Here is a 12,179-nt window from a genome sequence, read left to right on the forward strand (position 1 = left end):
AACATCATGTCTCCCTGCCATGGCTCTTGCATGTGATGAGAAGTCACATGGACATGAATCTCCTGCTCTACCGCTACTGTTTAATGTCATTCATAACAGGATCTACAAAGCAAATCCACACAGCCTTATTTTTTAGTGAAGTGGCTACCCATGAAGTGTTTTCTTGAATGCCAAGTTGAAAACAGCTTAAACCCCACTCCTAACAGCTGGAAAGTAAAACACTTGCACATTACTGACATGCAGCATGAATAACCATTTCCTTGGAAAAACAAGTAGAGAAAGAAAAGATAAACCTGCTACTCTAACGCCAGTGCAAAGAATATACTGAAAGAAAGAAAAACTCCAAACCATCAAGTAAGAAAGGTGTGCTGAGCTCCTCCAGGAACCAAGACGCTTTCACAGCAATTCCTCCTTCAATCGCCAATAAAGTAAAGGGTAAAACCACAAAATATACAGAAAAAAGGTAACTAACCTGGGTTTTCTCCTACATCTTTTATATTTTCAGTAAAGCTGCTTAGCAGAGAGGGTATAATCCCTGTCCTCAATAATCTGTAACAGCATCAATCCAATGGAGCAGGAGAAATCAGATACTTCAACTGCTGGCTGTTTGCTTTCCACAGAGTTTTCTATTTTTTTACAAAATCTTCAATTCTAGCTACGCCAATATTCTACGCCAATCTGTTTCCTAAATTAACCCTAACATTGGCCTACAGATAATGCTACATGTACCAGAAGCAATGACAGACAAACAGAATGCAAAAACAAATTGCAACCATTAAAAACAGAATTCTGAAAATAAGTACAGAAGCACTATAAAGAACAAAATCGAGCAGAGGCAAAACCAGTTGTTTGCCAACTGAACTTGTAAGCAACCTCTTGTCACTGACAGAAGCCCTTATACATCACCAGCACATAGGACATAATAGGAAGATTGAGTCACCCCCAGTGCAGCACTGGTGCATATGGCAGGTATTACCAGCAGAGCCCAGGGAATACTGCCACACTACTGCAGCTAAACTGCAGCTACCATCCAAACATCATTAACAGCAAAGGGCATTTCCCCAGTCTGATCTAAGTCTTTGGCTCCCACCAGCTTGGCCAAATGGCTGGTCTGTAAACAGCTTTGGAACTTCCCAGTACACATGCTGCGATCTACAGGTGGCTTCTGGATAGATTGTAGCAGGGAGCAGAGAGAGCACCTTTCCAAGGTCCCCTTCCACTGGTGTCCACATGCTCCAGGAGCCTACAGGTACCATGGATTCATTCACTTGACATCATGGCTGAAGGTAGCACACCGTCATGCCTTGAGCACAGACAGGGCTAGACAGCACCACACAGCTTTGAGGCACTGCTGCTACCTAAATCTTACAGAAAATAAACATGAGAAAATAACCTCCTGTTCTTCCTCCCCCAAACAAACCCAAGAATCCCTGTAACTTTTGGGGAAGAACTCCCAAGAAATGTTGGGATTGCCTTACACATCACACAATTCACTACGGGCTACTCATACAGAACAAGGACTGCCCACATGCACTCCTTTAAGAGATGATTTGTAGAAATGCACCCTACAAGTTCAAGCCTCTCTTCTGTCTGCACTGAGGAGCTATGACTCACACATTAAGGAAACCTGAAGTCACACAGTAGGAATGGCTGCACCCAAGCAGAACCTTTCTGTTCTCCGACAGAAGCGAAGTGCCCTGCAGGGATGACTGATGTGATTCTGGCTCCTCCATGGGGCACAGCAGCTGCCACTTTAGCATAGTAACATATAATCCTCCAAATTTCACCTTAAAGGCTGAAAATAAAAAGCTTGTGAGTCATACAGCAGCTTCTGCTGTGTAACTGGGACAGATGGAGGGAGCAGGAACAAATCCCACCATCTGATTTCCATCTTCCCCTGTCTGCAAGGCCGAGCAATCTCTTTACCTTCTTCCCAGAAAAGTACTTACGTTCTTCACGAATCTTGTGATGTATTTTACCTGCTCATCCTTTCCCTGAGGGGGAGGGGCTGCTAGTGTCAGCTCACAGAACTGAGGCACAGAAACCAGGACTTGGAGGACTCACTTTTGCACCCTAGCCATGCTGAAATATCTACAAATTTCTGGAAGGAGCTGAAGCTATTCACAAAAGCCCCCTCCAAACCCAGCTTCTCATTTAATAGTCAGAGATGACAAGTAAATTCAAGCCACTATCAGTTCCCTGAACAGAGCGGGTAGAAAGTTAGCGGGACATGGACCAAGCTGACTAAACTCACTATGGCTGAGAAAAGCAAGAACTATGCAAAACCCTCTACACCCTTTGAGATTTCTGCTTGAGAGTGAAAAGTGGCATGGAGATACACACCCTCCCTACCACCCTAAGCCTCACAGCACTGAGCTGTCTCTCCCAAAAGCCCTGACAGGTCCTAGAGTCTCCCCTGTATGTTTCCAGGAGCAGCTTCTTCCTTTTGCTCCCCAACAATCAGCCTGCCACTGCATAGTTACAGACAAAGCTAATGCAGGCTCCGTTCCCGGCTAGGCACACAGAAGCAGCCAGCTCTTGGGAAAAATCAAGGGGAAACACATCACTGCAAGCACTGAAGATGGAGCTTGCCAGGGTTCTCAGGGTTATTTGTCCTGTTGCCTGCTCCCTTTCCCAGGAGCTGGCGCAAAGCAGCCAATCCATCCGCAGCATCCACCGCACTCCCCCGGAACGCCCACCAGCAAGTTGGGCAAGAGACACTGCCTCAACAGCCAGTGCCTGCTCCCACGACGGCTGGCTGCAGCCTCTGTGTTTCCTTAGGGGGTACAGAAGAAGCAGCAAGAGATGCTACTGCTGCCAACAGCAAGGTGCCAGCATCTCCGGACTCGTGCTTGAAAAAACAAAGAGCAAGGATTCACTTAAAGTAGTACTTTAATCAGGCTTTACCAGTGAATGAGTGCCACAAAGAATGCTGTCTGAATGCCTCAGATAAAAACTGCATATTCAGGCAGTTAAATACCAGTATATAAAATGAATTGGAGTTCACTGTCCACTAAGCCAGTTGGAGTGTCCTGAAAGCCAGGAAGGCATTCCACATTTTCTTCTGCTAGGAGTTAAGTCAGAATTTGGTCTGCTGTTCCTCTCTCCTCAAAATCTTTAAAAACTTTCAAGGATTTTGTGTTTAAACTAGAAAAGGTACAGTGACAACTGAGGAAGTCACTGCTGCAACAGAGAGTCTAAGGCACAGAGCCAGGGGATTTCTAGCAGGTTAGCATGTAACAGCCAAACAGCTGAACCTCCACCTCTGACCGTCTTACCATCCCAAGGGAGTTTCTTCTGCGGGCAGGTTATTTTTTTTTAATTGCATCTTGTCTTAATACTTGAACTCTGGTAAGTTTCAGAGACGGCTAGTTTTGGAGACAAGCTACCATTTAGATGGGACAGCAGGCCTGATCATGTTGGTGATGGGCTTTGACATAAATTCAATCATCAACCCCAAAGTAAGGCACTTCAAGAGGTTTTCTACTGCCCCCCATGATGATAGTTACCATGCCCAAGCTGGGAAATGTACACATAAAGTCCTGAAACAAAGTTCAGCAGCTTCACTTAAACTCCTAGTAAAGATGAACTTCAGTAAACGGTGAGGTTTAACACCAAAACAGCCACAGGGATGATTCACGCCCTCAATGGTGGAGAGCTGAGCAGACATCTGATGTGCAGGAATTTATTTTCAGAAACAGCTGCACCTTTTAACTTCTTAAGGTATTGCTAGGTTATCCATTTATAAGCCAGAGAACATGGGCTTTTCCTCCCACTTACGCACCAGTGCTTCCAGTGCAAAAGCTGTGTTGTGCTTGACTCAGCTTTACTTACCTCTGTACATGCCAAAGTAGCCTTCCGACCGAATTGTTTTAATGAGGCAGTCAGACCTGCAAACACAGAGAGATAAGCCACAAAAGCTCAAAGGTGAGTCAGAACAGAGAAAAACAAATCAAATCTTTTGCAGTGGTTTTCATTTACAATCTGTCAGCAAAATCCTGAGCTGAGAAGGGAACTGCGCCAGCCACTGAATGTGCCATTGTTCAGGACTGAGTCCAATTTCAGCCCCTAATTCACAGGGGCTTTGAAACCCCCAGCTCACCCCGCATATGCTGTCTGCTTTCTGGAAACACAAAAGGGAGAAGTGTCACTGCAAGGGTTGTTTATCCAGGCTCCCCTGTGGCAAATATACATGAGATGCCCTAGCAAGCAGATCCCCAGGCACATGTTTTTAAATCCAGATCTGGAAGGGAAATAAGCGGGGTCAAAACCCCCAGCACTGACTTGCTTGACTTATTGCATGAAATTTGACACAAGGCATACAAACACTAGATGACGTGAACAATCAATCATCTGTGACCTCCCACACAGGTTAAAGCACACACTTTTAACACATCGGGTCCCACAGCAGACAGGGAGCACTCAGGCTCCTGCCCTGGGGAGAGCATGGCAGGGAGCCACAAAGGTCCACTCCAAGCAGAAATCTGTTGCCTCCTTTATTTCAACTACGTTTACTGCAAATGGGAAAACTGTACAGAGTGCCAGAATGGCTTAAAGCCTTTGAAAGGCACAGACACACACCTAACAAATCCAGATGTGCAGTTCAGGAAGGCAGTGTACAGATCCCCTGGCAGTCTCCCACTTTGGACCACAGCTGCCTGAAGCCTGGGCGCTGGGGTCTTTGGGAAGGGACTGGCACTTCCACGGCCATAGGGGGAGAGAGGTGCACATGCATGCATGTGTACGTAACTAAGGAACAAAAGGCTCTTAGTAATAAGGGAAGTGTAACTGATGAAAACAAGAACATATTTCTAAGGGATTTGGCAACACAAGAAGTAAACTTCGTCTCCACTCTGTAGTAGTGCTGAAGTAAGAGAGAAGGAAATGCAGAGTTTCCTCAAGGGCTTTATGGCCCGACCTGGGACAAGACTGCTCTAGGCTACCTTGCGTTATTTGTGAGGAGCCCATCTTGCATTGCTGCCAGTCAAGGCAATGAGTTTCTCCTCTCTGCTGGGACTCCCCACATCCTTTCGGACCCCATCTCTCACACACCTCACCTCAGCTCCTGCAGCTTGCACATGCCCATTTCCTTGGGAGCAGTGCCCCCATTTGCAAGTCCCAGAAATCTTGGGCATTTTTCTCCTATCCTACCGCAATGCTGGAGACAAGGTGTTTTCCCCAAGTCAGTGGCACTGCTTTGAACAAGATGCAGCAGAGAGGGGAGCAGGAAGAGTTTCTCCCCACCATGCTCATGCAGCCCTGCTGCCTAACCATAAGGCTTGCACATCACTCCCAGCCCCTCAAGCTGCAGCAGAGTGAGATGGAGCCAGAGCCAGGTCCAGCTCCTTTCTCATCCTGGAAAAAGGGAGCCAACAGCCAACTAAAATAATACATAACATACCTGGGGCAGGACATCCCCAAAGCCCAGATCTCTCTAGTATAGCTTGTTTCAAGATTGTTCCCTGGCTTTTCAGGGGACCGCCCAGTTCCTAGAAAGGCTGAACTCACCTGAAAGAGGTAACAAAGTGGAAGGATTCCCTGCCAAAAAACCCAGGGGATGCTGCCCATGTGGGTGGTACTCACATGCTGGTGTACATTCGCTGGCCATTCTGCTGGTTTTGCAGGCGAGTTTTTGCCAGGTCGATGGGAAATACACAGGTGACCCCAATCAGCCCAGCTATCCCTCCATTGATCAGCTTGGCAGGTAAACTGTAAGGCAATGAGATGCAGAGAAACAGATGTCTTAGCACTGGGATAACATCAGAGGACAGAAAGAGGAAAGAATGGACCTGTTTTGCAGGAACTGAGTCAACACATCACTGTGCAACAAGGCTGTTCCCCACAGCATGAAGGCAGCTCTGCCTCAAGGCAAAACTTTGCCCTTGCTGCACATACTAGGGAGGAGGGGAAAGCAGCTCATAGAATCAAGACAAACTGTTGATGAGTGGAGCCAAACAGCTAAGCCACATGTCACTAAGAGCAAGAAAAAACCCTGTTCGCCAGGACCCAAACATTTCTGTTGTCCTTAGAGGAGAGCAGACAGAGTGCTGGACTCTGTCCATCTACAACGTGGACAGACTTCATTTAGGGCCTGATGGCATCCAAGCCAGCAGGTTGACTGGCAAATGCTTTTCAGCACCACAATCAGATATGAATCTAATGAGAGGTTCGTGACACGTCAGCTGCTACCATCATGTGGGAACAAGCCCAGCAGAAGCGTCCAGCTGGCAGCCAAGGAACAGACGGCTGCAGCTCCAGGAAACTGTTTCCAGACCCACTGCCTGGGGCAAGGGGAACACACACAAACCAATAGCCCAGCAAAACCACTGGACTGGCAGCCTGCAGGACCACAGATTAAGAGACGTGAGCTCATGCCTCTCAGAGAAATAAAAACCTAGCTGGCAGCATGTGCTTCCGAAGTGTGGGGCTTTTTCTGCTCACCCTTGTGCTCCACACGGAGAATTTCGGCAAGTGGTGCTGAGTGAAAGCCAGATGAGCTAAATATGAGTTCCCTGCAAATTCAATTATGAGAAATGTCCAGCACTTATATGCTCAATAAACCACTACACACAGAGACAAAGGAAGTCTGTTTGAGTCAGCTCCCTCCAATATCGCCCAGAATATGGCTCCCTGAATCACAGAATCACAGAATGCGAGAGATTGGAAGGGACCTTGAAAGATCATCTAGTCCAATCCCCCTGCTGGAGCAGGAACACCCAGATGAGGCTACACAGGAAGGCATCCAGGCGGGTTTTGAAACAAACCCCCTGGGCAGCCTGTTTCAGTGTTCTGATAACCTTACTGAGAAGTTTCTTCTCAAGTTTAAGTGGAACCTCTTATGTTCCAGCTTAAACCCATTACCCCTTGTCCTACCATTGTTTGTCACCGAGAAGAGCCTGGCTCCCTTTGTATATTTGTAAACATTAATAAGGTCACTCCTCAGTCTTCTCTTCTCCAAACTAAAGAGACCCAGCTCCCTCAGCCTTTCCTTCATAACGGAGATGCTCCACTCCCTTCATCATCTTTGTTGCCCTACGTTGGACCCTCTCCAGCAGTTCCCTGTCCTTCTTGAACTGAGAGGCCCAGAACTGGACACAATATTCAAGATGTGGTCTCACCAGGGCAGAGTAGAGGGGAAGGAGGACCTCTCTCGACCTACTAACCACCCTTCTTCTAACACACCCCAGGATGCTACTGGCCCTCTTGGCCACAAGGGCACAGTGCTGGCTCATGGTCATCCTATTGTCCACCAGGACCCCCAGGTCCCTTTCCCCTACACTGCTCTCTAATAGGTCATTCCCCAATTTATAATGGAAGCTGGGGTTGTTCCTACCCAGATGTAAGACTCTGCACTTGCCCTTGTTATATTTAATTAAATTTCTCCCCACCCAACTCTCCAGCCTGTCCAGGTCTCACTGGATGGCAGCACAGCCTTCTGGAGTGTCAGCCACTCCTCCCAGCTTGGTGTCATCAGCAAACTTGCTGACAGTGCACTCTATTACCTCATCCAAATCATTGATTAATATATTGAACAGTACTGAACCATACAAAAGCATGTCAAGATGGAGGCATCACTGGGAAGGAGGGTTTTTCAAGACAGGATCACATCAGCCTCCCCAAATTCAGCTCCAAAGTCACTGCTGGCAGGTCACAGACTGCAAGGCACAACCACTGCCCCTTTCCAGCCTCAGCACTGTCATCACCTCTCTAAGTGTCCCTGAAACACCCAGGGCAGGCAGACACTTGCCTCTTGAAATCTGCTCCAACACTGAAATCATCATAGGTTTACATCAGGTGGGAGAGAGACACAGACAAGAAGCAACCATCTTGCCTGCTGGCACTGTAAATGCAAAAGATTTCAGCACAGATGCCAGCAATAAAGGGGAACAGTCTGATATGCCTGGGCAAGTAAAAAATTTGGGAAACATGGGCTGCAGAGAACCCCTCTCTCTGTGGGTGAGAAACCCTTGTTCAACACCCCCGTCACACCTGAATCCAATCATCCAGGTTCCCCCATGTGCACCCTGGAGGGATACCAGTAAGAATGGACTATGCAGCAGTATCTGGTGAGATGCTGAGATCAAGTTTCACGTGCACTGCTGCATAAATGCAATGCCCTTGATTGCACCTTGGCACAAACCACTGCTGTGGATTTTAGCCTTTTGGTATCAATCTTGTTTTGCTAAGGGATGGCAGATGCACGCTACAGGGGAAGAGCGGTTTGGTAGATCCTTCAAGCTTAAACAGATCTCACTGGCTTGGCTGCCTGTGATCACTGCAGACTTGTGGTTGCATAGATGGGGGAGATGACCTAAGGAGGAGAGGTGAGGGATTTGGACCACAGAGAACAACCTGAGACAGAGGGCACTGCATCTGAATCAAAAGCTTTTTGCCTTGTGACTAAGCCATCCCACTTTTCACCTCAGTGCTCTCTGCCCTCTCATGGGATAAGAATCCACTGTGCCAAGTTTCTCTGTCCTATTTTGCTTCTGCACAGCTATAGCCTCTCACTGCCTAGGTGTGCAACACTCAGTGAAACGGGGATGCCATAGGCTAGCATACAAATAAAGCCATTTACTCAGTTTAACAGGGGAAGAGAAAGGTATCCCAGTCAGAGGGGCTAGGGAAGATCTTGGAGGATGCATCTGCCCTTCCTTCAAAATCCTAAGCTTCAAATGGCCACAGACGTCTGGTTCTTTTGCCCTGCTGAAACTATGAGGGACATACACTCATCAGGCTCCATGGAGGTGAATCTCAGTGTTCCCTTCAGGGGTGTAAGTAGTGCCAAGTGCTCTCCAAACTGCGTAACTGATGACAGGCAAATCTAGGCACATAAACACTTCACAATGCTGTCTTGTTATCAGTGCAGCTCAGGACTGTTTTCATTTGCAGAAGGTAGGCTCAGAGGAAGATATCCTAATCTCTGCAAATGCTAAGAATGGGCAGCCTTCTTGTCTGCAGCATTCATGCATTGCCAAGTCCTGGTCCTCTGTCACCATGTCTCATTCACTCACTCACCCTCCTGTCCTGAACTGGTAACCTGGAAAAGAAAATGTTAGAAGAGAACCACAAAAAAACTCCACAAGAATCCCATGGCATGTAGGAGTCATTTATCTGGGGCAACTTTACAAGCAGCAGAAAGGTAAACCCATGCGCAGGACTGTGCAGATCCACCTGACACAGTTCTTAAGAAGCTAAAGGGTACAGCTCTATCTTTCCAGAAAATGTATCCCCATTCATTTCTGGGAAGGACTCAAATCCAGCTTTTCCATATGCCAGGACTAATGCTCTTAAATTCCTGCTGTGCAGTTAAGTGTCACTCTTGTTGGTACTTCATATTCCTGTGATCACTCAAGTGTTGACTGGCTTTAGAAGAAGGGCACAAGGCTGCATCATGTAGATGCATGTAGGACTTTGTAATTACAAGCACTGCATCCTACGCTGGTCAAGGATCTGGCTTTGCTCCCTTGGTGTCAGCAAGCTGAAGTCAGCAGGTCAAGCTGACCTTTGAAAGAGGAAGCAAAAAGGAACAGACATACAGGGGTAAAAAACAGAAAGCAGAAAGAAAAAGGCAGTGAGAAAAAAGAACTGCAGAAAGCAGAGATATGACAACATGGCAAAGACAGAAAACAGGAGAAGTTTGAGAAAAAGCAGGTAAGAAAGGAACAGAAAAAGAATCAGAACTGTGTAAGGCCAGAAGAGACAATCAGGTGATTTCTTCCAACCTCCTGTATCACAAAAGGGATTAAGTTTGAAAGACTTTAAAATAAAAATCTCAAGTACAACCAAAAACTCAAAAATTTTCGAAACAGTTACCTGATCTGTTTATCAGCCATTTAATTCAAATTTGATCTTGTTAAGAAATGAACCTGTTCCTTCAAACCGTTCCTTAATTTCTTTTTCAGTCACTTCTTTTTCACTTCAGTTTCTTCCTAGAAAAGGAGAGAAAGACACCAAGGAGACAAAGTTGAGACACACACACTCTTCCTGAAGCTCAGACCCTACTGAGCAGGCTGCAGGGTTAGGCCAGCTGAGGAACAAGTGATTTAAGGGAGCACCTTGTCTCCTCAGACAGGAGACTGAGCTCCAGAGGGAGCCTTATAAATGTGTGTGTGTATATAAATACACCAGCATATATGGAGGGAAAAGCTGCCAGAGTCATCAGGCTCCAGCAGCACATGAGGAAGGGCAGCATCCAGGACAGCAGTACCCATCACAGCTCTCTTGAACTCCAAGGAGCATTTCATACTGCACTATGTGGACCTCCAACCTTCTGCAGGTTCACCCAGCGACTCCAAGACAATCATGTGCTATCACAAGACCTGTTCGGCACTTCCCTTCAACACATGCATGCTGTTTCTGAAGGACAGTCTTCAAAAACCTGCTCCTCCAGTGGTTACAATCCTTCTTCTATTTCCCAGCCCAAATGGAGAGCCCATGCTCAGTCTTGTGCCAACATTGTCTTTTAAGTAGTGCCTCTCCCTCCCCAAGCTATTGATGTGACTCTGCCCTTCAGACCACTCCTACTGGCACAGCACTGAAGGTTCAAGTCTGAAGGAATTGGTTCTTAGAGGACTCCTAATTGCTACTGTTTGATGAGAGCTGGCAGACGTCACAACACAAAGAAATCTGGATGCTGCAGAAAATTCCATAAGTGGCCACAACCTTCAGCTTTCTGTAGGTGCCTTTTCCTCCTGCTTCCCTCCAACCTAGGAATCAGGTTACCCATGCTTTCAGCAGGCATCTCAGCAGTACTCAGCCACCCTCCTCCTTCTCCCCTTCCAGCTGCCACCTGTGTAGCAAGCCAGAAGCAGAGGAGATACCTTTGCCCATTTCCTCTGGAATGAAATTTGACCCTTAACTGCAAATTTCCTAAGTCACATAGAATCTCACATCCAACAAAGTGGCTTTCAGGCTAACATTTCTGTTCTGGAGATACAACCTGAGGGCCAGAGGCACTCTTGAGAATAAAAGGTCCCTGAACGCACAAAGAACTGGTGATAGTACAAACAGTAGGGGAAGGAGAGGGGGTGAGGTTACACGCAGTTCAGCACTACCCTGCTCCCCTCCTTGGACAAGGACAAGGCACTACAAAAGCACTCACACAGTCCCACACTTGGACAATATGAGGCTAAAACCACCTTTTCTGAAGTCCCACATTCAGCCAAAACCATGAGAGACCAGCACATGGAGCACACTACGGAAAAGGGCTCCTCTCCAAAACTCTGCCATGAACCTCATCCACTACACTAGACTATTACACCTTCCATGATCCCTCTTCAGACAGTTTACCTGATCTTGACTAATCCATGGAAGCAGACCTTGAAAATCTCCAGATCAACTATGTCTGCACTTTCTGAGTGAAAATTGCTTACACCTTTTGCTGCATGTGCTTTCACATGCATGTTCACAAGAGTAGTTTCTTTCAAGTTAATCTAATTCTTTATCAATTTAACCAGAATAAGACCAAAATATATTAAAAAAAAAGCAAAACAGGGAGAATAGCTGCTGAAAGCCCATGACCCTGGCATAAAAAAAGCCCTGAACCATGAAAACTTACTCAATAACGTCTATACTCTCAACAGGATGTTTCTGTTTGAGGCAGCAGCTCTGACAAAATACATGCACCAAGCAGTCCTTACACCCCACTCCAAGCTCTGGCAAACTCCCCCTTCTTGCCTCTGCTGCACCCTTCCCTGCAGAGGGGCACCCAGGGGGACTGGCACCACTGCAAACGGCAACACAAGAGAAGACAGCAAGGCTACTCATATGCACCAGTGACAGGCAGCCAAAAGAGTGAGAGACTGAGACAGACAGACAAATGTATCACAAGGTTGTTCCTTACCTGCTGATACAAGTAAGATGATGGGGGTTGGAGAAGATGCTGCTGCACCAAGAGAGATTTGGGACAGTTGGATTTAGCTCTCTCTTCTTTTCTTTTGACTTTTGGCTTCAGCTCCCCACCTGCCCAGTAACTGCAGAGCCCTCCCCAGCTGTCTGACCCAGCTGGAAAACTGCTGCTGCTTCCCACCAGGGTATAGATACTACTGCTGCAGCTGCACAGCAGGAAGGAATTTAAAAATAAATAAATCAATCAATCTTCCTGGGTTTAAAACTGGGCAAAGTTACAGGTTTCCTTAGTGCTGGCTGTATGGCCAGCAAATGCCAGGACTAGTATC

At 46.9% G+C, this 12,179-nt stretch overlaps 1 protein-coding gene across 1 annotated transcript in view; it reads right to left on the bottom strand.

The window, feature by feature from the left end:
- The window catches only part of SLC25A22 (solute carrier family 25 member 22), a gene marked incomplete at both ends in the record, with an annotated part of 28,325 nt that extends 18,489 nt beyond the window's left edge, over positions 1 to 9,836 (bottom strand). Inside the window, 3 exons of the mRNA XM_080345743.1 lie at positions 3,835 to 3,890; positions 5,584 to 5,709; positions 9,817 to 9,836. Coding sequence (XP_080201869.1) covers positions 3,835 to 3,890; positions 5,584 to 5,709; positions 9,817 to 9,836 — 202 coding nt within the window. The remainder of the gene's footprint in view (positions 1 to 3,834; positions 3,891 to 5,583; positions 5,710 to 9,816) is intronic.
- Positions 9,837 to 12,179: the final 2,343 nt, after the last annotated feature.

The sequence above is a fragment of the Nesoenas mayeri genome (assembly GCF_963082525.1).
Source record: "Nesoenas mayeri genome assembly, chromosome: 5".
Classification (NCBI taxonomy): domain Eukaryota; kingdom Metazoa; phylum Chordata; class Aves; order Columbiformes; family Columbidae; genus Nesoenas; species Nesoenas mayeri.